This window comes from Xiphophorus couchianus, chromosome 18 (assembly GCF_001444195.1).
Source record: "Xiphophorus couchianus chromosome 18, X_couchianus-1.0, whole genome shotgun sequence".
NCBI lineage: Eukaryota > Metazoa > Chordata > Actinopteri > Cyprinodontiformes > Poeciliidae > Xiphophorus > Xiphophorus couchianus.
The window spans coordinates 4,350,364-4,378,293 of NC_040245.1; the positions used below are offsets into that span (position 1 = coordinate 4,350,364).

The following is a 27,930-nucleotide window of genomic DNA, read 5'->3' on the forward strand; positions in this document are numbered from 1 at the left end:
CGTGATGGAAGTTATCCAATTGTCTGCCGGTGAAAGAAAAATGGTGCAGATCCGGTGTCACAACATCATAGATCCCCTGACATTTTTTATTTCTCCGAAAAAAAAACGACCTCCAATACCATTGGCTGTTAACTTTTTAAGTGCTTCAAAAATGTTGGAATCAAGTTATTGTTATTTTAATGTAATTATAATTTAATAATATATATTTATAAATCCAAAAATGGTTGGAAGTAGGAACCAAAGTGCTTAAAAGCTAAGGCGGTCAGTTTAAACCACCGGATATGACGTTTGGAACACAAACGGTCGGTTTTGTTCAACGGGTTAGAGTTCTCCAAAAATTGAGCATTTAGCTGTTTTTTCCTTTTATTTATGACATAACTAAGGTTTTATTTCACGCTTTAACCGTCGGACTAGGTTACAATGGTTGCTGCGGCTCGAAAGGAACGGATTTTGGACTCTGAGAGAAGTCATGTTAGCCTAATTAGCATTCAAACTCGCTTTTGTGAAAGTGCCCGGTAGCATTTTTGAGGAAAATGAAGAGAAAAATGTCGAAATTAAGATTGAGTCCCAACGAAGAGGCTCGTATAATACGCGAGGAGCTTGACAGGCGGAGGAAACTACGGATCCAGCAGGTAATGGTTGGTTTTACCAGAAGGTTCTGTCGCTTCAACCCAGATTTCAGTAATTATTCTGTTTTAATCCAGTCAGATTCAATCCAAATAACTGTGCTTTTTTAAAAACACAGACATGAAATGTTAAAAAGTTATCTATTTGAACAAATAAGCTCTATTTATAAACTGTTCAGCTTGATCCAGAGGAAGCATATGGTGACAGTGGTAAGAAACGACTCCCTTTTCACAAGAAGAACAACCAAACTCAGAAAGAATGGCTGGACCAGGAGTACTTTCTATGTTGAAACTTCGTCCAGAACCAGTTTCTGACATGATGTTGTGCGTTGGATGTCCAGGTGCGGGAGCAGCAGCGGCAGATTGCGCTGCAGATCCGGCGGGAGGTGGAGCAGCGGCGGCAGCAGGAGCTGCGGCAGCTGGAGGAGCAGCTGAGGGAGGACTGGGAGAGGCGTCAGAGGGAGAAGCTGCACACGCTGCAGAGTTTGTATCTGGAGAGCTTGCAGCTCATCGGTCAGAGCCACAGAAGCGCCAAGGAAACCGTGAGCTAGCAGAGGCTTCCTAGCTTAGCAGTGAGAAACACGATGCTGTGGAGCCAGAATGTGGCTAACATAATAAGCTAACGGAAAAGGTTTACATTTCTGCTTCAGGAAGTTGAGCTGGCAGCTGCAGCTCAGAGAGAGGAGGAGCATCATGCTAAAGCAGAGGAGCGATACTGTGAAGCTCTGAAGGAACTGAAGATCCAAAAAACTAAAGAGCAGGAGAGACAGAAACGGTGAGAGACCTGAAAGCTGTTAAAACATTTGAGTTGGTGCAGAACGATAGCTTCCCTTCTTCATTTATAGATCCATCAATGCGAGGAAGAAAGCGCTGCAGACGGAGAAGGAACGATCAGCTAAAGTGGCCAGACTCCCGCCGCCTCCGCCTGATCCCATCCAGGTGCTTTCCCTGCAAAATTCAACCGTTTTCAGATTGTTTTCCTACTCTGGCAGATTTATTTGGTCCAAGTAGCGGTGGCTGACCGGCACTCAAAGTTTTATCACCGTATTTTGTGGAACCATTGCTATGAAACTAAAGCTGTAACTGCAGGGCTCAGCCATCAGTTAGTTTCTTTAGGACACCAGTAAGATGAAGAGTGATTTGCATCATTAAACTGCACACAGTGGCTGCTGTTAATCTTATTTTCACAAGTGACGCATTGGTCCACTCTTCACTTCCGATACCGTTACAGATATCTGAGGTTTAGCATCAGATATCTGATACAGAAAAACAGCCAAATTAACTTAAAATGTTACTTTTTTTAACACAAAGGTAAATGTACCTGGACTACATTCAGTAAAATGTATAAGTAGTAATGTAATATTGTAAAATTTGTTGAAAACTGCTTGCACTAGAAATTGTATGTTAAGAACCAATAAAAACCATTGAAAATTGAAATTGACATTCAGTAAAATGGTTCAGAAAGTGCAATTAGGAATTCTAATAATAATGTAAAATATCTAGATTTTTCTTCAATATTGGGACAGAAACGGATATCAACATCGGATCAGTGTAGCTCTGGTTTTCACATTTATTGGTGGCGAAAATAGTAAATCTAACAATGCAAACAGTTATGTTTTTATTTAAGCATCATTAGTTGGAATTTATCATGACAACAATAAATGTAAATTCCTCTCATGGTAACAAATTCATCATGATAAATGATGAACGGTGAGGTAAATGCCCAGTTGTGGCTCTGAGTGTTGACTGTCTCTTGTTTGGAGCAGGACATCGATCCCAGGAAGTCCCACATGGTGAAGAGGTCGAATCTGAACGCCTTCGCTACCACTCGCTATCACATGCCAGAGAGCGCCGTGGCGAAGGAGCCGGAGGCGCTGCAGGTCAGAGAGCTGCTTCTGCTTCTGGTTCTGATGTCCGCCAACTCTAAGCTCTGGTCCTCTCTGCAGTCTGATGCCAGACTGGAAGCTGACCTGGAGTCCAGGAGGCTGCAGGAGCTCCAGAGGGAGGAGGACAGGAGGAGAGAGGAGCAGCTGGAGAAGGCCCGGGTCAGAGGGAGGCAGGCCCTGAGGAGGGAGCGGCTGGAGCAGGTAAACCTCCAATCCTGAAACACTGACTCACCACGACAGCTGGACAATAAATGATCCCAGTAATCATCACTATGAACAATGGTAATGTTGTTTTGAGACCATTTTCTAATTGATAATGGCATAATAAAGCAAGTTCACCCTCTCAATAAACTTCAATTTATTGAAGAACAATTAACACTCAAACTGGAAGACATTTTTAATATCCAAAATACAACACATCTGAAAACAACAAAAACAAATAACAGAAATAAAAACCAGCCAGTCAGTCCCTTCCTCCCTCCCCTCTCACTGCAGAATGAGAAAGCTGCTGATTTTCAGATATTTCCAGAGGCAAATAAGATTAGTTTCACATACAAGTATTTTTCCAATCACTGATCCTGCAGAATGAAGGAAATCTGTGCACCACTAGTTTTTATCCAACGCTTTAATCTTGGCAGATTAAAACCTCTTTTTGCATTATATTCTGATGTGCCGTTAGTTTTGGGTCATCCTGATTTTACTTTTTCTTTGTTTTTCTTTTGACTTTTGAATGTTCATCATTTACCTTCTTATTGGAATTTTTCTATATGCAACTTCTCTATGTTCACATTCAGCACGATGTAAAATAAGAAAGTAACTTTTGCTTGGTAGCGATTTTTTTAACAGCCCTTTAGTCTCATTATCCAGTTTGTTGGTTTCTTGCTCTGTTCTTCTTCGCTGTCTTTGGTTTGAAGTCTCCATGTCTCCCACTTTTCTTCTGTTTGTACATTTTGAATGTTTTTAATGCAGTCGTGTGAACTGTTCTCACATCACCCATCTTCTGTTCAGATGGTAGTTTTTGTGCTGCAGACGTTTTAACTGCAGCCTCTGGTTTCAGGACCGGGAGCGCCTCCTGGTGGAGCTGCAGCACCTGCAGCAGACCGACCTGCTGCGGCGGAGGCAGCAGGTGTCCCGGATGCCACCACAGATCTTCCAGCCTCTCTACCAGAGGCAGGAGGCCAGGGAGGAACTCCAGAGGGAACTGGAGTTCGCCTTCGAGGACATGTACACCGGAGAGAGACGTGAGGGCGACTTGGCTGAGGATTGATTTAGGCCATTTACACACCTGATAGTTCGGTAGACTCAGTTCAAAAACTGTACTCAAGTAAGAATAGCACTACTTCAACATGTTTTCACTAAAGTAAAAGTAAAAAGTAGCAAGAAATTACTCAAGTAAGACGTAGAAAGTATTTGGTAAAAAGTCGTCTCATGTACTGAGTAACTGATCAAATTATCAATCATTTAAGATTTAAAAATTATATCAGACAAACCAAAATATAAAATTAATTGGAAATTTTGGTATTTTAAGAACAAAAATGCCAATAATTCATATAAGTAAAAACTAACAAAATCAGGCAAACATTTTTCCAAATCAGTTTCTTTCAATAAAAAAAACTCATAAAACTTGAACAGAAACTGCAGGTGTCTGTCTGGTCAATTTTTGGTTAAAAAATGTTTGTTTTTCATCCAGTAGGTAGAAAATCCAGACATTTTTCTCGTATAAAAGAAACAATTCTTCAAAATAAAATTACTCAAGTAAGTTAAAAAAGATAAGCTTAACCATCTCCTAAAGTAACAAATACTCCTAAAGCCAAACGTTTTCAACAAAAACAGGGCGGCGTTAGATTTTAGTGGATGTAGGAATTTCCTTTTGTCTTTGGCTAAAGACCATAAGTCATATCTCCTGCTAACGCTAGGTTAGCATGTTTGTTTTGTGGTTATATTTACCCAGAATGCCCTGCGCTGTAGTCCACTTCCTGCTTTGGTCTGCTGAGTTCACATATGCATTCAAACCGCACCGGTGTTCACTTCAGCCGAACCCAGACTGAAGTTTGTAGGTGGACCAGAGTTAGCTTAGCATTCACACCTCACCAACCGAACTGGATTTTCTGGCCAACCGGACAGGAGATGGATTAAAGCGGATTAGATGGGGCGGGTGTGAACGCATCCTTAGTCCTGAGCCTCTCTGCATCTCAGTCGTTTCTCTTCTCAGGGGTAAAAGGTGACCTGGTGGTCCAGCTGGTACCGGAGCCTCTCCCAACCTCATCCAGCACCGGCCAGGATCTGGATCTGGACCCGGATCAGGACCTGGATGTCACTGTGGATGAAAACGCCGAACCCGAAGCAGAAAATATTCAGAATGACTTTGGGGATGAAGTTGAAGGCAGAGAGCAGGAAGCAGCAGATGGTGAACAAAGTTTTGACTAAACACTCCCTTCATCTCATGTCTGCGTCTCGTTTCACATCAAACTCTCTCCCGCAGGCGCAACTCCTCCCAGACAGGCGCTCCGGAAACTCCTGGATCGGATCCGGAGCCAAAGAACCGACTGGATCAACGGCAGCAGCCGGGTTCCTGCAGCAGATTCTCCGTCCGTCGACACAGAGCTGATCCCAGAGCGAGACATGAGCATCGAAACTGGATCTCTGACCCCCGAGGCGCTCAGTGAACCCGGCGTCCCTGCACCGAGTGCGTCTCTGTTGTCTCCATAGCAACGATAGTTTGATGCTCTCATGACAATAATCGCACAGTTTTAAGTTGTTTACATCATTTTCTGAAATCAGAATTATTTAGGTGCTTTTCTCCAACATTAATGTTTCTATTTTTAACTGTTTGTGTTTTTTGTGTGTTTGTTTGACTCATGCAGCTGTGGAACCAGCAGAACCGCCGCCAGCAGCAAAACGTTCACTTCCTGCCAATTTTCTGAGCAGAATCCAGGAAGCCGAAGAAGAACGGAAGAAGCGGGTGAGAGAAACGGTTAAAATGTCTTATTGTTGGCCTGTCATGGTGTCAAATTCTCCCAGTAATGAAGTAAATGAGAATGTTGCTGTTTTGAGACCATTTTTAAGTCCTGTAATGATAATGTGTTGACTTATAGAAGGGAGGCTCATATTTTGAAAGTTTTCACCGTTTTGTTTGTTTGAAAGGAAGCAGAGCTGGAGGTGGAGAAGCAGCAGCAGGTTGCTCTCCTCCAGGAACTGGAGGAGCAAAAAGCCGAGCTGGAGCAGATGCTGCAGGAGGCTCAGAGGGAGAGGGAGCAGCTGAGAGCTGCTGCCCAGCAGGAGGCGCTGCTCCTCCAACCACAGGTTCCTGTCCAGGACCGCTCCCCGATCAGCTTAACCTCTGAGGAAGAAGTAGGTCCAGCATGTTTGAACAGGATGTTTCTGGAATTACTGCAGCATATTCCATTAAATATTTAAAGTGTGGATAGCATGAACATGAAATGCTCCCCCCTCAGGTTATGTTTTCACATTTCAATTAGTCACTTGAATTTCAGGATGTCAGCCATTTTTCTTTTTTTGTTCCTTTACACCAGATATTGCCATAAATTGCGACACATTTTCATGCCTTGGATGAATTTATGTCGCATCATGTTTTTTCCACTTTAACGTAATAAAGTAAAATCTGATTCCAAACCTGAAAACGGGACTTTGCTGTTTGCGAGTGCCACACCAGTCATCAGCTGGAAGGAAACGATGAGAAACACAGACCAAAACACAGTTGTCTTCATTGTTGGCATTAGCTCCTGCTATTTATTTTATTTATTTATTTAGCAGTTTTGTGTTAGCTTCTGCTAATTTTAATGTGTTTAGATGTTTAGAATTAGCATAACAAAGATTCTTGTTTAGTGAATTAGAGCTTAATGATCCTAACTTTTTGGTTAGCCGTGCTCAACACTAGCAACACTAGCGACAGTGTTGCACTAAAATCAACACTGTCGATTTTAGTGCAACAATGGTGGCCATTTTGAGAAATGTCCACCGGGATCAAGAAAATGTTTACGATTTCCATGGTTCTAAATATGTGGGCTATAATTTGGCACCAAATACATTCATCTACTTGCCGATTTTGGTGCAGAAGTTAATTTTCCTCGATGACCATAGTGGCCATCTTGAAATAAATTATTAGAAAATATGATATTTATATGAGACCAATTGGCAATTATGTATGATTTGACATGCAGAGTATTTACATGTAATAAATATTCGCAAAAAAATGTTTTTTCTCAACATCCATCTTGAAATTTTTATTGGCTGACATTTATTTTCTGAAAGCAAACTCCTGAGAATGTCTGCATATAACTGACATATTCAGTTATCTGCTGCAGTGATAACTTCCTGTTTCCTGCAGGCGGTGGCTGCAGAGGAAGGCGTGTCCACCAGGAGGCTCAGACAGTACCAGCAGCGCCTGCTGGAGCAGAACAGGTGCGTATCGTTTCTCCTTCAGCTCCTTCTGAAGCGCCGCTCCGTCAGCCCGACTGAACGAAGGCGATCTTTCAGGATTCACCAGAGATCCGTGGAAGTGGCCCGGCAGCGGCTGGAGGAATACCAGCGAGCTCTCCGGATTCGCCACAATCTGACCGCCACCGCCTTGCTGAGGCCTCCCGTTCACCCTGCGTTCCTCGCTCCCCCGTCTGAAAGTCACCCAGCGACACCCTCGGTGCCTTCAGGCGTGTCACTTCCTGCTTTCAGCAGCAGCGCCGGCTCCAGCGTACCGTCCATTACGAACCGGTTCAACTCACTGAGACCAGACGCTGCTTCGCTCGCCGACAGCCAGAGGTGGGCAGAGAATCCAAAAACTGTTCTCAGCTGAGAGTAGAACTACCTTATATTTTGATCCATCTGATGATGTAATTTTTAAGTATTAAATGATTGATTATTTGATCAGTTACTCGGTACTTGAGTAGACTTTTTACCTGGGTTTTTTTTGTGTTTTTTTTTTTTGCTTTTACTTGAGTAAAAATGTGTTAAAGTAATATTTTATTATTTTTAGTATAATAAAAATGTTATTATTTTAAAGAACAGAATGAAAATAATTCATATAAATAACATGGTTACAAAATAAAAACACTTTAATTTTTTATTTTTTTCAAAATCAGTTTCTTTCAATAAAAAACTGACGAAACATTAACAGAAACTCCAGGTTTGTGTCTGGTGACTTTCTGGTTAAAACATGTTTGTTTTTCATTCAGTGGGAAGAAAATCCAGAAATCTGAAATACTTCATAATCAGTTGGGTAGTAACTATTCATATTTACTTGAGTAACTTTTTGAAAACTGTATTTTTAATACTCTGTATTTTTTACTTGAGTAATTTTATTAATTAAATGATTGATAATTTGATCAGTTACTCAATACTTTTTACCAAATACTTTTTTACTTTGATTTAATTTTCTGAATGGCTACTTTTTACTTTTGCTTGAGTAAAAATATGTTAAAGTAGTTCTACTCTTACTCAAGTTCAGTTTTTGGATTCTCTGCCCAGATCTGTTCATAATAAAATTACTCAAGTAAAAGTAAAAAGTGTAGTAAAAATACCCTTAAAAGTGCATTATTTCAAAAAAGTTACTCGAGTAAATGTAACTAGTTACAATCCATCTCTGCTGGCAGCATAATGGAGCGAGTAGCGAAGCACCTGCCGGACAGACAGAGAGCTTCGCCGGTCGCTGCAGGGCCGTACGAACCCGACGCCGCACACGGGTCAGCCAGCACCTCGGCCACCTTTGACCCGATGACCCTGACCTCCAGAGAGGCGGACCGCAGGAGACGGGTCCGCCTGCAGGAGGCCCAGAGACGGGTGGTGGAGCAGAGGGCGGCGCTGACGCTACAGAAGGAGCAGCAAGAGGAGGAGAGGCGCAGAGCGGAGGAGGAGCTGCAGCACATGAGGAGGCAGAAGGAGGCGCTGCAGGCTCTGATCGACGCCGATAGACGAGTCAGTGGCTTCAGCAATCAATGGCATAATCACAACTAATTCAGTGATTGATTAACTGGAGTAGAAAGACTCAAAAAAAGACAGTTTGTTGAAAAAACATTCAGAGCAGTGATTAAACCAAACCTGTATAAAAACAAAAACATTTTGCATTAAGATAAAAAAAATCTTTGTGTGTAAATATGTTCAACCTGGAACATATTGCAGCTTTAGCTTGAAATTCTATAAATATTAAGCAACTTTTACTGTCTAATTAGTTAATCAATATAATAATAATCAGCAGATCAGCCTTACACTGTATTGATGTTAATCCATCAGAAAGGATTATTAGGATTATTTTAGCTGCAGATGGATCCTTTGCTGCTACAAATTATCAGGTGTTTACTGGAGAAATACTATGTTGCTGCATTTAGGCAGTAAAATGTTTATTTTCTAATTTAAGAAAGAAATTGTATTACTTGTTTAGTTTATTTCTAATATTGTATGAAAATATGCAGGATTTGTTCTGTTTAGTCTGAGTGAGGACCTCCTGGTGTTTTCTGGTCGCCTGCAGAGCGGTTCCGATTCTCCCAGTGAAGCTTCGGACCCACAGGAGGCCGAGCGGAAACGGCTGCAGCTGCTGGCGACTCTGCTGAGAGCCATAGAAGAGTCGAATGGAGGAAGTCTGTCCCACTTAGAGGAGCCGGAGGACGGAGACGACTCCCTTCAGCCCGATCTTAAAGGAAGAGGTATCTGCCGATATCCTCTGGCTCGCAAAGTCAGTTTTTTAAACTTTATACAGAAGAGTTCATCATCTCCTTTTTAAGGCTGCAAAAGCCTTTAAATATGGACAGATTTTCCGTATCATATTTAATCCGATATTTAATTTTGTCTTTGAACTTCTGTTCATTTAGGACTGCACGGATTAAGATTTTCTGATCTTTGGCCAGTACCGATTTGTTTTTTTTGTTTTGTGATAACTGACATGTCAGGTGTTATAAAGTCACAATTCACCTTCAACCTTTACTATTTTCTTCAGATCACTGAAATATGTTCAAACCACAAACTGTGGACAGACTTGATATAAAATGTGTTGCCCTGATCCGAGTCGTGTGTGTGTGTGTGTGTGTGTGTGTGGTAACAGATGTACTAATGGTGAATTAGTCATGAAATGCTTACAACATTCTGCACAATTTCACCATGACTCTCAAGAAGATCTATAACTTCTTCACATTATAAAGAGTCTGTAGCTCCAACATCCAAGACTGCATTTGAAATTTAATTCTGAAAGACCTTCATATCTTAACTCTATTATTATTTACGTTTTTTTTCTGTGTGATTTAACTCCTGGTAATTCCCCGCATTACAGCATGACACAGATCAACAAAGTCAGCTTTGTTGATCTGTGTCATTTATCCAGGTTTAATTGTTTTAAAATATGTTCTGTTCTTTCTGCTTTCCTTTTGAAGCTCCTCTGGTTCCGAGCGTCGTTCCTCCAGAACCTTCTGGACTCCTCCATCCTCCACGGAATCAGAAGCCTCCAGTGACGCGGGTCAAACTGGGTTTCAAGTGGATGATTCCTCAACAACATGAGCTCAGCGCCATCCAAGAGGTGGAGACTCCGGTCAACATGAGTCGGGTTACAGGTCCGCTTCCAGACCCGTTTCGTCCAGTATTTAAACCAAGAGAAGCTCCTGATGATGATTCTTGTCTTTTCAGGCTGTAGACCCAATTCTGCTGAACTGCGGCTTGTCTTTTCTGGTCCAGAAGACGACGATCCTTCACACCCGCAGGAAGGTTCAGGATTTTTCTCCACAGCTGACAGGACTGCGCTGTCTGTGTCTGTCTCCAGCTGTAGACCCGATTCTGCTGGGAGACGGGTCGCCTTTTTAGGCCCAGAAGATGACATTCCTTCAATCCCAGCAGACTACAACCTGCGGTGTCGTTCTGCCAAGAGACGGGTCGTCTTTTCAGACACTGAAGGCGACATGCGTGCCCGCTCAGCAGACGGTAATCTGCAGGATTCAGTACATGACACAAGACAGTCTGGGTCTGTCTCCAGCTGTAGAAAAGACTCTGCTGGGAGACGGGTTGTCTTTTCAGGTCCAGAAGACGACGTCCCTTCACGCCTATCAGACGTTAACCTGCAGGATTCTTCTGCCAAGACACGGGTTGTTTCTTCAGGCCCAGAAAATGACTTTCCTTTATGGCCTGCAGACTTTAGTCTGGAGGATGATTCTGTATCTTTATCCACGTCTGACAGGACTGCGCAGTCTCTGTCCGTCTCCAGCTTTAGAGCGGATTCTGCTGGGAGACGGGTCGTCTTTTCAGGTCCAGAAGACGCCGTTCCTTCACTCCCAGCAGAAGTTAACCTGCAGGATGGTTCTGTTGAGAGCCGGGTCGGGTCGGAGACCTCCTGCCGTCTTCCCTGGAGGGAGCGACTGCTGTCTGGAGCAGCAACGACTCCAGAGTCGTCTGATTCCGGTACGGATGCACAGGAATCGACCTCTGCTGAGGGAGAAGATGTAAAACTGCAGTGATTCATTCCTGTTTTTCTAGATTCAGCCATGAAAGCGACGTCACCGCCTTGTTCTGATTCTGGAAGAGGAGCCGACTCCAGATTCCCCTCAGAGGTAACCGTGCCAATCAAACCGCGCAGTCTGTGTGATTCTACTGACAATCAGACGAATTTAACTTCATATCTGGACTTTTTTCTGCCTGTGAATCCCCTCTGAGGTCCACCGGCTGTGGATCAATGATGAAATCTAGCCAAATCTGAGCGGAGGCAGACGATGCCTCAGCCGCTGATTACGCTGGAGAAGCTTCTATGTGTGTGTGTGCGTTGTTGTTGGGTGTGTGTGTGTGTGTGTGTTGTTGTTGGGTGTGTGTGTGTGTGTGTTGTTGTTGGGTGTGTGTGTGTGTGTTGTTGTTGGGTGTGTGTGTGTGTGTGTTGTTGTTGGGTGTGTGTGTGTTGTTGTTGGGTGTGTGTGTGTGTGTGTGTGTTGTTGTTGGGTGTGTGTGTGTGTGTGTTGTTGTTGGGTGTGTGTGTGTTGTTGTTGGGTGTGTGTGTGTGTGTGTGTTGTTGTTGGGTGTGTGTGTGTGTGTGTTGTTGTTGGGTGTGTGTGTGTTCTGTGTTTCTGTGTACTGAGCGATGATGTGAAATGTCTAAACCTGAAGCGTGTCCATTAAACACGTTTTCATGAGGGTTTCTACACTTGAACTGAGCTCAGTCCTTTAGTTCTGATCCTAAAATATCAGAAGTTTTAATGGTTCTGTTGGACCTCAGCACAGCATTCAACACCGCTATAGCTGGGTCCGACTCTGGGAGCAGTCCGATACCAAACCACAGTTTCACCTAAAGTAACAGTAAGTCATCGGAACGGAGGAAAATCCTCCAGGCTCAATCCTCCTATTTAATACTTACCTGCTCTCACTGGCTCAGGTTAGAACAAGAAGATTAGTTACCATAGCTACGCAGATGATGCACAGCGAACAGAACCAGAACCAAACATGGAGAAGCATCATTCAGCCTCTGTGCACCACAAACCTGGAACAAAGTTCCAGAAAACTGAAAAACATCCGAAACACAGAGTTCCTTTAAATCCAGACCAAGACTCCCTGTCTGTTTAGTTTCCTTTGATTAGTAATAACCAGAACGTCATTTATTTTAGTCCAACTTTTCATGACTTCTCTTGATTTTGCCACTGGTATGTTTTTGTTGTTTGTTTTTTTTGTTACATAAATGACTTTAAACCGTCTTGTTGCTGAAATGTGCATTACGAACAAACTTGAATGAGTCTTCAGTTTTGTCTCAGGGTCTCTGCAGGTTCGCCGGTTCCGACTGCCTCTCCTCCACCACCATCTCCAGCGGCAGCTACGTCTCCACCGACCCGGAACAAAATGTCGGTGAGTGTCAGCCGGGCCTTCACAACGACCTGAAACCCGTCAAGATTGACTTAAAACAGAAACATCGGCTCTTATTATCCTAATTATGACTTTAAAACCTGTAATTAGGCTTTTATTCTCAAAATTATGACTTATTTCAATAACTATGACTAGGCGTGTCTCAATTTCTATTTGCATGATTCATTGTTTTTGTCTTTCTACCAAAAACTGGATGATAAGTTTTCAGTCTGGTGTTTTGGTCTCAACAAGCCTTTATTTTGGAGGATAATTTAATTTACCAAACTTTATAACTAGTTTTATTGGTTGTTTCTGTGTTATTTATTTTGGATATTTAAAATGTCTTCCAGTTCCAGTGTTAAATGTTCGCTAGAATTTAAAGTTTATTGATTTTTGGGAATGAGTTCTTATTATTATGTCATTATTACTAATAATTATTACTAATAATTACTAATACTAATGTCATTACTAATTATGACTTTAAGGCTCAAAATTACTTGTTATTTTAATTATGACTTTTTTGTTGTGTTAATTATGAATAAAACTAATTATGGCTTTTATTCTGGTAATTATGATTTCCTGTTGGGCTTTTATTTTTCCTTCCACTGTGGAGCAGAAAACGTGCCTAATCGTTAAAAATGATCGTCAGCTTCCTGTTTTCAGCAGACGACCCTCGGCTCTTCAACCCAACTGGACCGGGTTCTGGTGGCGTTTCCTGTGCAGGTTTTCGGGACTCGTCCGTCCCCGCTGGTCCGCCTGTAGACTCGGTGTTTAACGACAGCGTCATCCAGCGCATCATCGATAAATACACCAGAGAGCTCGACGTCTCGCTCAGCGCCGCAGGAACGACTACAGGTCCAGATCCAGTTCCCTCTCTGCCCGCCTCCGGCCCGGTTCACGTCTAGAACGATAAAAACTCTCCTGTTGATCTCAGACAGCGACGCTCTGGAGGAGTCCGGCTCTTCGCTCTCTCAGCCGTCCAGGACGGAGGATGAGACCTCAGCTCGTCGTCGGGACGTCCGGCGCCACCCACCGGCTGGTCAGGACCCGAACCCGGTCAGTCACTCATCCATTCAACCAGGTTCAGATCAATCAGAAGATCTGATCCGTTGATCTGATAAATCAGCTACATGTAATCAGAACATCAGAGACCAACTTCCTTCTTCACCAGATGGAAACAAGATGGAGGCGTCGGATTTTAGCGGTTGGAGGATTTTCTGCTGCTAGCGCTAGGCTAGCACATTAGCTTTGGTTTTATTTACCCAGAATGCCCTGCGCTCTAGTCCACTTCCTGCTCCTTAAGCGGTCTCCGGTCCTCTTCGATGAATCTGAGCGTTTCTGCTGTTTTCAGGAGCAGACGACCCCGGGTCATCCCGCCCTGGAGCGTTTCTGTCCCGTCGACCCGGAGCAGAACCCGTCCTGCTTAGCTCCAGAGAGGCTTTCGGTTCTGGAGCGGTTGGTCGGCCAGCCATCGGCTCACTCCTCCATGATCGGTGCCAGGCCCGGTCCGCCGGATCGGAGCGGCTGGGACTCCACTCTGAGCCGGATGATCGGCCGATTGTCCCAACAGTCCGACTCTCCGGGTCCGGGTTTTTGCGCTGGTCATGACACGTCGGAACGGTCCTGGTCAGATGAGCTACCGGAGGAGATCCGGATGAGGGTTCTGGTCGGAGAGCTGCAGGTCTCTGCCGATCAGCACAGTGAAAGCTCCGGTATGCGTTTTATTGTGGATCATTTCTGGTTTTTAAGTTAAAGATCATTTAAATTAATGACCGAATTCAGGTGAACGAAGTTCTGCAGCTGAGTCCAGAGAACCATCAGGACTGCAGCGTCGCCTGGCTGGGAGTCCGCCCGCCTCGAACCCGGTCCTGCAAAACCGAGCCGGTCTGGAGGACCTGGACCCGCACGGCGCCGACGGTGAGAGAAAACATCCGATTCCTGTCATTTTGTAGTCTGGGTTCCCTTGGTTTATCATCAGCCTGGCGGGCCGCCAGGATTAATCGGCTCCCACCAGGACAAACGGTTATTTATTTAAAATATTGTTTTTATTTACCAGCAATAGCAAAGACGGATTAAAGGAGCAGTTTTATGTAAAATCGACTTTTATAAGCTTTCCATATTATTTTAATGTTAATCGCAGACAAAAATATTTGGTGCTTTGATTCTTTAAAGGATTTCTCAAACATGCATGAGTCTCCATGGCAACCATGCAGCTGGGTGGACCTAGCCCCACCTTCAATGCGCAGCTCTTCCTCAGAGCTGCAGTTTCCAAACTTCTGCCTCACAGAGCAGCCCTGAAACTGAGATCCTTCAGACTAGCCAGCAGCAATTAGCAAACATAGCAGTTCTCATCATAGGAGCTACTTCTTAGTTCAACGCTGGTAGAAAACGTTGTTAAAGGGTTAATAGAGGAGCCGTGTTGGGGTGACTTCCTGAAGACGGAGCTTCAGAAAGAGCAGGAGATTTTATGACTTTAAAACCTGATTCTGGGTCAGAACTAAAACCTGATGGAGAGACGACAAATCCCATCTCCACCAGGAAAACCATGAGATCAGAGACAGAGTTGATCTGGTCATGATATTTTAGCAACTGATTGATAAATAGAGAGCAAAAGGTGATTAAAAGGATTTTTTTCCTGAATTTTATCCACATGAAGCTAAAACTAGGAGAGCATATTCATTTTTATCTTAATATATTTTTTGCACACTTTGTTTAATCACTGCTCTGTGTTGTTTTAGCAAATTGCCTTTTTGAGTCTGTTCTCTCCAGATATCTATTAATTGATTACAGAAATAATCGTCAACTAATTTAATAATCGATTAATCACAGTTAATTGTTTTAGTCCTATATTTTTTGTTCTTCAAAAATAAAGTTGGACTGAAACGACTCGTCTTTCTCTCTCCACACAGATTCGTTTCACCTGCTGCAACCAGAAATCACCCACAACGAAACCGCTGAGCCCTCTGTGACCTTTCACCTTCCTGATCTCAACACCTCTGACGATCCGTCGCTAGAGCAGCTGAGAGTGGAGGAGCCGCACGGCCGCAGAGAAGTTCAGGAGTCCTTCTCCCGGCTCGTCATCTCCGAGTGCGTCCAGCAGGACCCTGTCCTGATGTCGTCCCCCGCCCCGGGGACGCCGCCCCACATGTCCCCCGCCCCGAGGACGCCGCCCCACGTATCCCCCGCCCCTAGGACGCCGCCCTGTGGTTTCGGGGAAGCGTCCGCTCTTGGCTCGTCGGAGACAAAATCCTCCAGAGTTTCCGTCCCAGTCTGTGAACATCAGGAGGTTTTCTCCACCTCAGAAATCACACCGGTATGTTTTCATCTGACTGACGTAGAAAACAAGAATCATTTTAAGGTTCGTTCAGGTGCAGATAATCTAAGACATCAGATAATTTAAAGTTTTGTGGAAAAACGAGATGAATAGAAGCAGCAGCTAGCGTAGCGCTGTGTGTTATGCAGAGCTGGGGAGTAACTACTTACATTTACTTGAGTAAGGTTTTGGGGAAAAAATTACTTTTAGAAGTATTTTTAGCATGCTGTACTTTTTACTCTTGACTAATATTATTATGAAGTATTTTTACTCTGTCTTGAGTAAAATTTCTGGATTTTTTTCCCACTGAATGAAAAACAAACACGTCTTAACCAGAAATTAACCAGGCAGACACACAGCGGCAGCTTCTGTTAAAGTTTCATCAGTTCTTTATTGAAAGAAACTGATTTAGAAACATTTTCTTTTGCCTGATTTTATTTTTTTGTGACTTGGAATAAATTATAATTTTTGTCCTTAAAAATAATTCCACTAAACTTTATATTTTGGTGTTTGTTAAATACTAAATGCTTGATAATTTTATCAGTTGCTCAGTACTTGAGTAGTCTCCTTATCAGATACTTTGAGTAATTTCTTGCTACTTTTTATTTTTACTTGAGTAAAAATACTTTGTAGTCGTGCTGCTCATAGTGGTAACAATTGTTGCCATGCTTACATTTACTCTTCTGATGGTTAAAAGATTCATGCAGGGATAAAATTCTCCTTATTCATCAGGAGAAGCCCCTTTAAGTCTTAATCAAACAAAAATAACTTCTGAAAAAAAAAAAAGAAAAAATGGCGCCGGCTCAGCTGGCTGCCTGCAGACGCAGCTCCCGCCGTGTGTGTGTTAATCTGTGTATAAAAAATTCTTGCTGTAACTGCGAAATAATTTCCCTGCTGGGATGAATAAAGTAATTCTTCTTCTTCTTCTTTATAGAACATCTGTACAAAAAGCTAGATAGCTTCAGCAGCTATTAGCATCTAGTTAGCGGTAGCCGTAAATGGCTTGAATCGCAGAACGCAGCGAACATGTATGCGCACAACTCAGTTTTGCAACAAGTCTGGCAACAATTGTTGCCCACAAGTTAGAAAGTTTGTACACCCCGCTTTAACCGAACCGTCTTAGTTCCCCCTGCTGGATCTGAACCGGGTTGATTTCTGGTTCTGTAGGAGTCAGACGGGGAGAGGGGCATCCTGGAGCAGTCTCAGATCACGTTGGTGAGTCTGACGGACACGACGCTCCAGGACGCGGTCGCCACGGACGACGAGGGACTGCAGGACAGCGATGGTCCAGACAGCATCACAGATGGACAGGAAACCATGGAAACGGAGCCAACAGAGGTTCATGCATCTCAGCTTTATATCAAAGCTGCAGTTACTTTAATAAAAAATGTCTTTTACATGTTTGTTAAACTTATCACCAGAAAAATACTGAATATTAATGAATATTGTAGACAGAAAATTTTTTTGTTAGTCTCAGAAATGTCAAAATTTGTGTTTCAAAAGTAAAATATTTGCAAGAAAAACGTCACAATATGGTGACAGTTTGAACAAATAAACATTTTTATAACCTGCGAACTTTGTCCACCAGGGGGCTGAATCCACGTTGGCTCATCAGACGTCATCAGGTACAGACAGACCACGTGCTCAGGGCAATCAAAGCGTCATGTGAGGTGTTAAAGCCGCCATCTTGATTATGGCCGCCATCTTGTTGGTCCCCGTGTCCAGCGTCCCTCCAGGAGTCCCTCTGGAGTCCCGGCAGGAACCTTCAGGACTTCTTCCAGCAGCGGCGCCGGGTTCTCATGCAGCGGTCCGACCGCCGCGTTCAGGAGATCAAAGCCAAGCGGGCCGCCGCCAGGAATGGACCCCCGAGTCGGGTTCTGGTCGAAGGACGGGACCCGGGTAGAGTCGCGGTCCAGACCGTCCCCAGGAAGGAGACGACAGAGGACAGGAAGAGAGCGGAGAGGAAGCTCCGCCCACCTCCACCAGGTAGCACACCTATGACTTTAATCTCAGAACATTTTATTCCCATATTACGACTTTATGATGTAACTTTTTATCGTATCATTAGGATGTTTTTTTTTATCGCATTATTACGACTTACTGTTGTACGATTTTTCATATTAATTTAATTTTCTCATCTTGACTTTTTGTCGTTTGACTTTATTCTTGTGTTATTACAACTTTTTTTCTCAGATTATTAGAAATTTCTCGGGTCTCATAATTTTATTAGCTGGGTAGAGTAACTAAAATTGTACTATAGTAAGAGTAGAACTACTTCAATACATTTTTACCCAAGTAAGAGTAAAAAACATATTTGGGAAAAAAAAGTCTACTCAAGTACTGAGTAACTGATCAAATTATCAATCATTTAATATTTAAAAATGACATCATCAAACCAAAATGACAATAATTCAGACAAAACAAAACCAGACAAAGGATTTTTTTTCCAAATCATTTTTTTTTTCATTTAAAAGCTGATTTTTATTTTTTATTAAACTGTGAGTTTGTGTCTGGTGAATTTCTGGTTCAAACATGTTTTTCATTCAGTGGGCAGAAAATCCAGAAATTTTACGCAAGAATAGAAATGCTTCATAATAAAATTAGTCAAGTAAAAAGTAAAAATACTCCCTAATAGAAACTTTTTCCAAAACGTCACTCAAGTAAGTTGAGTAAATGTAACTAGTTACTCCCCAGCTCTGGTTGCTGTTTTACAGATTTTTGTTGTTGGTATTTTATTTTTTTTTCCAGCCTGGTTCTGATTCATTCATCTCTAGACGTTGTTTTAACTGAATTTTGTGACCCGGTTCTTCTCTCAGGTCGCCGCTCCAGTCCTCAGATCGGAACCGACGTTCGGATCAGCGATCCGGATCAGAGGAAGCGGAACCTGTCAGAGATGCACCAGCGGACCCAGAGGTACCGGTGGGCCGAGGCGGGCCGCCTGCGCTCTGAGCACCGTGTGTGAGCGCCGTGTGTGTGTGTGTGTGTGTGTGTTTAGGCTGTACGAGCAGCTGGAGGAGGTGAAGCAGCAGCGAGCGGCCCGCAGCCGGCAGGAGGACTGGGCCAGGAACCGGCTGAGGGCCAAGGAGTTCCACAGGGTAGGAGCGTTTCCACCTCCGGGTTCTTGCAGCAGAACTGCAGCTCACTCTGATTTCCCTCCACAGAAAACGCTGCAGAAGCTCCGAGCCAAGCAGACACCAACGTTTTAATTTATCACCTTTATTTAATAAAAACTCAGATTGTTTTAAAGATCCGGCTCAGACTAATGTTTGGCAAAATAGACATTCATTCAGATGAGTTTATTAAAGAAACATAATTGGTTTGCAAAAAGAAACCTAAGTTATAAAGATTAGAGAACCCAAAGCGATCATCCAGGAGGTCGGTGTTAATCTGGTGGCTGAAGAGAATAATCTGGAGATTAAAACCGTCAGCAGTGAGGCTCAGAGTTTGGAGAAAAGCGTCTCTTTGGGGCTTTTCTTCTCCATGGCGGCTTGAGCCGACTTCATCACATCCTGGGTCTGCAGCATGCTCATGTTCCAGGTCGCCTGCAGAGACCAGACAGCAGAAACTGCAGCCAGGGTTTTATTTTATACGATCGGCACGAACCAATACTAAAACCGATAAATGTAAAAAGAGTAAAACTCAACATAAAAAAGATCCATGAAAAAAACAAACATGAATATTATCTGATTTGAACTTTAAAAAAAATTACACAAAATAAAACGAATTACCCTGAATATATCGACTAACAAAACAAAATGCAAAAAAAACATTTAAAATCAAAGACTAAAATAAAAATATAAAACTAATAAAGATAAACAGGCCAAATGAACATTATTATAAACTTTAATATGATGAACGGATAATGTTTGTAAATAAAAGCAGCAGGGTGTCGTACCATGTAGTCGAGTCCCTCGGCGACGCCGTGATCTCTGGAGTAGATCAGGTTGATTTTGGTTCCCTGCACGGCCACCGGGCTGCGGGCCACAATCTCCGCCGCCATCTCCAGCGCGCCGGCCATCATGGCTTCCTGATCTGGAAACACTCGGCTGCAGCAACAACAAGCACGTTCAGGCTGCAGCTTAAAATAGGAATCACAAAATAATGATAGCTGAAAATATGTCAAATTTACAGAAAATAAAATCTGGGGAAAAAATATGAGAAAAGGTTTTAAAGATAAAAACTCAGTTGTCTCTGTCCAAGTACTTACCTGACAGTATTTGGACAGCCTCCGGTTGTTTATATTTGCCTCCGGTTGTTTATATTTAAACTGATGTTTTGTTGCACATCCATTATTTTTAACGTTCGGTTTTTACCTGACCAGTCCGCTGCTCTTGGCCTCGTCAGCGTACATCTTCCTGGCGGTCAGAGCCAGCTCGTTCACCAGGCTGCACAGACCACACGTGACCTTTGAACTCAGGGTTCCTGCTAATAAACACGGCCGAGTCCGTAACCGGACGACCAGAACCGGGTTGGGTTTTACCTGCGGCTGCCGATCACTTTTGGAAGCCGCTGCAGCGTTCCTACGTCCGCTGCCAGACCGATGTCCACTTCCTGTGAAACCGAGACGGAGACGCTGAGGAAACAGTTCGGATCAGACGGAACCGCTCAGAACTTTCTCAACCATCAAGACTGAGCTGCTAACTTTAACAGGGAAGTTCAAAAAGTCAAAAACTCCAGAGAAACTGATGTTTCTTCATCCACACGTAGCTCAGTCTCTACAAAACAAACATGTCCGCCACATATTAGAGGAAAAACTCGTAGAAGCTGGAATGGTTTCCGAAAAGTTCTCATCCACACAAATATGCCACTCAGTGTTGCTTTAAACATGCCAACCCATAGGGGGCAGTGCAGCACAAAGCTAAAACCTGTCAGCCAATCAGATTGCTTCAAAACGACCACAACTTCCTGTTTGGAATTAAACATGGCGCCAGAAGGATCAGTTGTAGCTTAAGCTACTTTTAAATACTTTATCGGAATATAAAGTAATTAAAACACAAAACGATTTGAAATTGTGTCAAAGCGATATGTTGATATATTAGCGCATCATTTGTCCCAGAATGCAATGCGCAGGATCCTAAATTTCTGCCCCACCAGAATTTTTTAGGTTTCTCTTGGAGATTTTCAGGAAAAAATGGAATTTGAGTTTAAAATAATGTCTTTCTTTTCTAGAAAGACATTATTTTTTCTAATGACATTTGATGAATCTCAAATATTTTCTAAAAATAAATCTTAAATATTTAGATTAATCTCAGAAATTTGCTTGAAAATGAAGAAATTTGAGTTTGAAAAGTCAAATGTGCTAGAAAAATGCTCAGATTTTGATTAAAGTCAGAAACTTTCTACAAAGACATTTCCATGATCGAAAAGTCGAAAACTTCCATCCATCCATCCATCCATCTTCTTCCGCTTATCCGAGGTCGGGTCGCGGGGGTAGCAGCTTCAGAAGGGAGGCCCAGACTTCCCTCTCCCCAGCCACTTCTTCCAGCTCCTCCGGGGGAATCCCGAGGCGTTCCCAGGCCAGCCGAGAGACATAGTCCCTCCAGCGTGTCCTGGGTCTTCCCCGGGGCCTCCTCCCGGTGGGACATGAACACCTCACCAGGGAGGCGTCCAGGAGGCATCCTGACCAGATGCACCTCAACTGGCTCCTCTCGATGTGAAGGAGCAGCGGCTCTACTCTGAGTCCCTCCCGGATGACTGAGCTTCTCACCCTATCTCTAAGGGAGAGCCCAGCCACCCTACGGAGAAAACCCATTTCGGCCGCTTGTATCCGCGATCTCGTTCTTTCGGTCATGACCCAAAGCTCATGACCATAGATGAGGGTGGGAACGTAGATCGACCGGTAAATCGAGAGCTTCGCTTTTTGGCTCAGCTCTCTCTTCACCACGACGGACCGGTACAGCGCCCGCTTGACAGCAGACGCTGCGCCAATCCGCCTGTCGATCTCCCGCTCCCTTCTTCCCCCATTCGTGAACTGTTCAAAAAGGGGGACCGGAGGGTGTGCTCCAATTATAGAGGGGTCACGCTCTTAAGCCTCCCTGGCAAGGTCTATTCAGGGGTCCTGGAGAGGAGGGTCCGTCGGATAGTCGAACCTCGGATTCAGGAAGAGCAGTGTGGTTTTCGTCCTGGTCGTGGAACACTGGACCAGCTCTACACCCTCAGCAGGGTCCTGGAGGGTGCATGGGAGTTCGCCCAACCAGTCTACATGTGTTTTGTGGACTTGGAGAAGGCGTTCGACCGTGTCCCTCGGGGAGCCCTGTGGGGGGTTCTCCGGGAGTATGGGGTACCGGGCCCTTTGATACGGGCTGTCAGGTCCCTGTATGACCGGTGTCAGAGTCTGGTCCGCATTGCCGGCAGTAAGTCGGGCTCGTTTCCGGTGAGAGTTGGACTCCGCCAGGGCTGCCCTTTGTCACCGATTCTGTTCATCACTTTTATGGACAGAATATCTAGGTGCAGCCAAGGTGTTGAGGGGATCCGATTTGGTGGCCTTAGGATCTCATCTCTGCTTTTCGCAGACGATGTGGTCCTTTTGGCTTCATCAGATCGTGATCTGCAGCTCTCGCTGGATCGGTTCGCAGCCGAGTGTGAAGCGGCCGGGATGGGGATCAGTGCCTCCAAATCCGAGGCCATGGTCTTGAGCCGGAAAAGGGTAGAGTGCCTTCTCCGGGTCAGGGGGGGTGTCCTGCCCCAAGTGGAGGAGTTTAAGTATCTCGGGATCTTGTTCACGAATGGGGGAAGAAGGGAGCGGGAGATCGACAGGCGAAGTCGAAAACTTGCTAAGCAGAAATTGAGATTGATCTCAGAAATATAAAAAATTTTTTTTTGAGTTTTTAGCCAAAAACTTGACTTTTCAAACTGGAAAATTTCGTCATTTCTAGAAAACTTCTGAGATTTCTTTTTCTAGCAAATTTTAAACTTCCAAAGTTCAGAAATTTATTTCTTCTTGAAATTTTCTAATTATCAAAATTTCTCATTTTTTGGCAGAAATTTACTGCTCTTCTTTTTCTTTCCTATTGACCGAGGCCCCTCTACACCGTCTCAGCCTTTTCATATAAACACAAAGCAGCTTTCTCAAATCTCCAGTCTGTTTGTTTTAGAAATATTAAACTGACTTTTGTGTGGATGAAACATAAAAATGTTTGTTTTCCAGATTTCCGGCTACATTTAAACCATTACTGAGTTCTGATCCGTTTTCTGACCTTGACCTGGAACCAGGCGTCCTGGGTGCACAGCCGAATGTCACAGGCTGTGATCAGGTCAACGCCTGCAGGAAGAACCAATTATTAAAATATTTTCAGGCTAGTTTCTAGTGTAAATATCTCTGTAGACTTGAAATAAAACAAAACTAACAGAAGTAATTTTTCAAAAGGATATAAGAGCTTCTTTACGCCAGAAATTCCTCAATATTGATAGAAAAAACCTTCAGATTATTTCACTTAGTGAGACATTTTTTCCATAAGTGAAATAATTTGGCAGTGGAGCTAGAACTTTTTCATCTAAATTAAGGAATTATTAACTTCAAACAAGCTCCTATACCTTACTTGTAAGTTAGTTTTGTCTTATTTCAAACGTACTGAGATATTTGACTAAAAATACTTGGAAAGATTTTATTTTTTACAGTGAAGGACCAGTAAAGACAACGGACCTTCTCTTTCCTGAATAAAATGACTCAAATTAATTAATATGTTTGCGGTTTCAGATTAAGTAAATTTAACTGTAAAAAAAAGTTAAATCTAATTGAAGGTTTCTTTGATCAGGTAAAAATAAGCAGTGATGTCATGTCTTTGTTGCGCTTCTTGCTGCTGGATTTTAAAGTCGGCCATCTTGATGGCGTCCTACCTCCTCCGATGCAGGCTCCGTGGACCGCCACCACCACCGGCTTTGGACACTGCAGGACAAGAAGAAGAAATTAACTGAGCGTCCGATGAACCTTTCTGACCGCCGGTCCTCTCTCGCAGCGTTTACCTTCTCCAAGACGGAGAACGTCTCCTGGTACCTCCTGATCAGCTTCCTGAGGTTCCAGGCGATCCGCGCCGTGTCGTCGCCCTCCGGCTGCACAATGTCGGCCGCCATGTCCATCAGGTCGATCCCTGGACGGCGGCAGGTCAGACAGGATTAGAACCCGGCGGCGGCATCGTGCCGTTGCCCACCCAGAGTCAGTGATGCCCTCCGAACTGGAGGCTGTTTATTTCTACCTCAGAGTGGCCATCTGTCTGTTACTCCTATCTCAGTTTCATCCACTAAGGAGGGGGAGCGCAAACATTTTCCATGTGAACCAAAATTTGTCAATAAAACAACCCGACTTAAAATCAAACAAATAAAGTAACTCGATTTTTAATGTAGATCCAAAACTTAAAGGGATTTTTACACTGGCCTGTCAGGGGCTTCGTAGATAGAAATATAGGAGGACATTACTGCCAAAAACTTCGAAAGTCAGTGATTAAGTCTCAGAAATTTTCTAGAAAAATGTGTGACATTTGAAATTCTGAAATCTCCAACTTCTTTTGTTAGTCTTAAAATTTTGATTTTTGCACATTTTCTTTTTTTTCTAGAAATTTTCTGAAATTCATCTCAAATTTTTTCCGTTTTTTTTTTGTAAAATTTGTGAGCTGTTTTTGGCAGAAATGTACTCTTCCTGTTTTCTATATATTTCCAGTGGCATTAATGCGCCGTCGTACTGGAGCAGATTGATTATTGCATTTAAAGAAACAAACTTCAGAGACCGGAAACGGATTCTTAGATTTCTGCAGCTAATGTTTGCACTAATCTCAGTATTTTCTGCATGTCACTGTTTATTATGTATTTTATACAAAAAGTTACATAAACATATTTCTATTAAAGGCCCGTCTACAGACAGACGGACGCTCACCTGCTGTGAACATCGTCCCTGCTCCAGAAATCACCACCACCCTGCAGGCCTGGTCATCAGAGATCTGCTGGAAACACTCCACCATCTCACTACAACGGGAAAAACCTCCACTTGTAACAAAACAATAAAATGATCAAAAGCTCGTCTCAAAAAAACTAACTATTAACTAAATTCATGATGAATGACTTATTTTTAGCCTTATAAAGAATTAAAACCCAAGATTCAGTGTCTCTGCTTTAGAAAACTGTGAAAACGTCAAATACAGTAAAGTTGAGTGGAAGGAAAAAATACACCACCCTTAAAGAATTTGGGGAAGCTTGTGAAATGTGTTTGCACCAGTAGGGTTTCCCACCTTACTATTTTGCTAGTTGAAAATAATTTCTAAACCCAATTTGAATAGAGAATGTTTTTTTTAAAAAAAAGAACATTTATGTAAACTAATGATATAAATTAAAAATTACTACACTAAACTGGCAGATATGCGCCATATTTAACAATAACAAACTTCTACTTTCCATTTAATCGATATTTAATGTGGCTCAAAAATAAAATCTCAGATTTTTTATATTAAATTTGATTTCTGATTTTAATAATAAAAAGAAAAATCTAAAAGAGAAATTACAAATGATGGAAAATATTCTCAGAAAGCGGGTTTTATTTTAATCCTCCTTTCTCTGAACTACTCCTTTAATTCTCTGAACTACGGAGAATTGGTGCCGGAATAGAGCCGCAACTTTACCAGAACAAAGTCTTAAAATTACCAGAAAAACTGTTTTAATGAGAGAAAAGCTTCAGGACGTAACGTGACCAGCTCAGCCGTTACCTGTGAAACTTTACAAGATGCTCCACTTTCCTCATTTCACTTTTGATTAATCATAAAGTTATTACTTTATTCTCTTTATATTACGACTGTTTTCTGGTAATATTAACATTTTATTCTCGCATTATTTTGACTTTATTGTCGTATGAATGAATTACTGCAATATTCTTCCTTTACTCTTGTAATTAAACATAAAAAACAAAAACTCGCAGCCTGGCCTAACACTTCGTCAAAGAGTTGATAAGAATTCAGAGTCCAAATAAATAGAAGCTGTAAAACACGCTTAAACAAGATGGCCGCCGTGGGCGCGATGACATCATCCTGAACTACGGAAACCCAGGAAAGAAAATTAACAAAAAAAATCCAGATTTTCCGGGAGTTAAATGTTGAAAAACTGAAGGCGGCGCTGAGAGTTTGGAGGCTCGTCTTGCCTCCAGAAGGCTTTGTTCATGGCGTTGCGCTTGGCGGGTCGGTGCAGCTGGACGTGCGTGACGGACTCGGCCGGCCGGCTGACGGCCAGCGCGGTGAACGGCGCCGTGGGCCCGTCTGAGGACGACATGGTTCTGACCGGGCCAGGTCGCCACAACCTGCAGTCTGAACGACAAAAACATTTCATTATTCATTCACAGAGAAAAGCTGACCTTTGACCCAGCTGAGGAGACAAACTGCGTCGCCTTTAAGTAAAGTTTAAAGTGTTTTATCAGTTTAAATCCACTCAGGTGTTTTGCTTCACTTATATTTTAACAAATGAAAAACATTGTTTACTATTCCTCCCATCTTTTTCTTTGCATATTTTGTTTATGGTTGTGAAAATATTTGCTAGCAGGGCACAAATAGTTTCTAAATGTGAAATTATTCATTCCTTTAATAGATTTGCTGCTGATTATTTGTTACTTTCAGTTCATTCTTTATGTTATGGAATTTTTTCTCACGTAAACTATTATTCAACTTTGTTTTTATCATGAAAGAAATAAAACTCTGAAAAAAGCAGCAAATTTTTTGAGTCAAAAATCAGTACTTTGATTTTTCTTTTTTAAACATCCATCCATCCATCCATCCATTTTCTGTGCACCCTTGTCCCTAATGGGGTCGGGAGGGTTGCTGGTGCCTATCTCCAGCTACGTTCCAGGCGGGAGGCGGGGTACACCCTGGACAGGTCGCCAGTCTGTCGCAGGGCAACACAAAGACAGACAGGACAAACAACCATTCACACACAAACACACACCTAGGGAGAATTTAGATAGACCAATTAACCTAACAGTCATGTTTTTGGACTGTGGGAGGAAGCCGGAGTACCCGGAGAGAACCCACGCATGCACAGGGAGAACATGCAAACTCCATGCAGAAAGACCCCGGCCGGGAATCGAACCCAGGACCTTCTTGCTGCAAGGCAACAGTGCTACCAACTGCGCCACTGTGCAGCCCTTTTTTAAACATATACATTTAAAAGTTTTCTGTTTTTACTTTGACAACTGTAATTTTTAAAAAGTACAATAAGGAGGTCATATTTTGGTAGAAAAAAACTGCTTTATCTTACAGTATATTGGAAACGTTAAAGTCTTAAACGTTGGTTGTTTTCTTTTATTCTCAGCAACAAGAACAGATTATGTGTCGCTCGTTTTTCTAAAAAATATCTTGCTTTATTTTGCTCAGTTCACCAAACATTTGTGCTAAAGTCTGAACTTGAGGAAAGGTCACTGGATGTTTGTTGTGAAACCGAATAATTGCATCAAACATGGTTGACTAAAGATCAATATTTTGTGTTTTATCGTTCACTTTTAATAGATTTAATTAATCTGTAAAATGTGTAACTGCACCAACAGAAAAAATGGAAGATCATTTTTGTACTGTGACAGACGGCCACTCAACTTCACTTCAAGGCCTTAAATGGCCCCCTATCCGCACTTTGGACACCCGTGGAATAAGGTCTACCTGATTTTAGATATGTTATTAAAAATATTTTGTTAATTTTAAGAAAACACTAAGAACGTTCACTCAATCCTTAACCTTGACCTTTCACCTACATTCAATTTAAAGCTCGTTTCTTTCAGTTGTTAAATTGATTTTCGAACCTAAACTCCGATAAAAACATGAGGAGATGACCGAAAACTCTCCATGTTTATTTTTTAACTTTCAAGGACACAAACTGCGAATTAATAAGCCAACTTAAACATAAATGAGTTAATAAGGCAACATAAAAAGTTACACTTACATTTAGGCAGAGCTGATCTGAGAAGGACCGACAGCATCGCCTTTTGCCCTGCAGACACCGGATGTTTTCAACGTGATAAAACTGACATTTAGAAACATCACTGCTAGCTAGCCTGCTAACTAGCATGGCTAATGCTAACTGAGACTAACTAGCTAACTTATCGAAACTCTCCTCTGCTTCACTGGTTCGCCTCCAGCTAAATGTTAGACAACACAACAATGTATGTCTAAAATTAAAATACAAACCTGAACGAAACTTTTAGAAACGGATCCCCAGCTAGTGTAGCTTCTCATACGGTGGCCGATGAGGCTAACGTAGCGTACAGAGAAACGCAAACTGATCCGTTCAGGATTTTTACTATTGATACTGTTAAGTTATGAATGTTAAAATGAAGTTATTT

The 27,930-nt window shown here is 42.7% G+C and overlaps 2 protein-coding genes across 6 annotated transcripts; one reads left to right on the forward strand and one right to left on the reverse strand.

Moving 5' to 3' along the window:
• The first annotated feature begins 273 nt into the window (after nucleotides 1-273).
• On the forward strand, nucleotides 274-18,964 carry cep295 (centrosomal protein 295). 5 transcript variants are annotated; one of them, XM_027999397.1, is made up of 31 exons: nucleotides 274-632; nucleotides 968-1,168; nucleotides 1,277-1,401; nucleotides 1,472-1,565; nucleotides 2,393-2,506; nucleotides 2,573-2,713; nucleotides 3,570-3,753; nucleotides 4,725-4,919; nucleotides 4,995-5,198; nucleotides 5,377-5,474; nucleotides 5,657-5,863; nucleotides 6,861-6,934; nucleotides 7,010-7,288; nucleotides 7,702-7,740; nucleotides 8,119-8,440; nucleotides 8,991-9,165; nucleotides 9,886-10,062; nucleotides 10,136-10,900; nucleotides 10,976-11,049; nucleotides 12,232-12,322; nucleotides 12,983-13,174; nucleotides 13,254-13,375; nucleotides 13,671-14,031; nucleotides 14,102-14,236; nucleotides 15,229-15,632; nucleotides 16,800-16,970; nucleotides 17,221-17,257; nucleotides 17,358-17,618; nucleotides 18,449-18,545; nucleotides 18,628-18,727; nucleotides 18,794-18,878. In XM_027999397.1, exons 1-31 carry the CDS (start codon nucleotides 534-536, stop codon nucleotides 18,836-18,838), a joined length of 5,583 nt encoding a protein of 1,860 aa, XP_027855198.1. In that variant the 5' UTR covers nucleotides 274-533; the 3' UTR covers nucleotides 18,839-18,878. The 5 variants fall into 5 exon arrangements, with proteins under 5 accessions (XP_027855198.1, XP_027855199.1, XP_027855194.1 ...); XM_027999398.1 differs by having other exon boundaries at nucleotides 968-1,198; nucleotides 18,628-18,964; XM_027999393.1 differs by having other exon boundaries at nucleotides 18,628-18,964.
• Nucleotides 18,914-27,886, reverse strand: ech1 (enoyl CoA hydratase 1, peroxisomal). The gene is made up of 11 exons (XM_027999523.1): nucleotides 27,776-27,886; nucleotides 27,531-27,578; nucleotides 25,750-25,912; nucleotides 24,499-24,587; nucleotides 23,595-23,719; nucleotides 23,469-23,517; nucleotides 22,829-22,893; nucleotides 20,113-20,183; nucleotides 19,946-20,017; nucleotides 19,528-19,678; nucleotides 18,914-19,174 (listed from the first exon to the last, which is right to left on the reverse strand). Exons 2-11 carry the CDS (start codon nucleotides 27,565-27,567, stop codon nucleotides 19,070-19,072), a joined length of 927 nt encoding a protein of 308 aa, XP_027855324.1. The 5' UTR covers nucleotides 27,568-27,578; nucleotides 27,776-27,886; the 3' UTR covers nucleotides 18,914-19,069.
• Nucleotides 27,887-27,930: the final 44 nt, after the last annotated feature.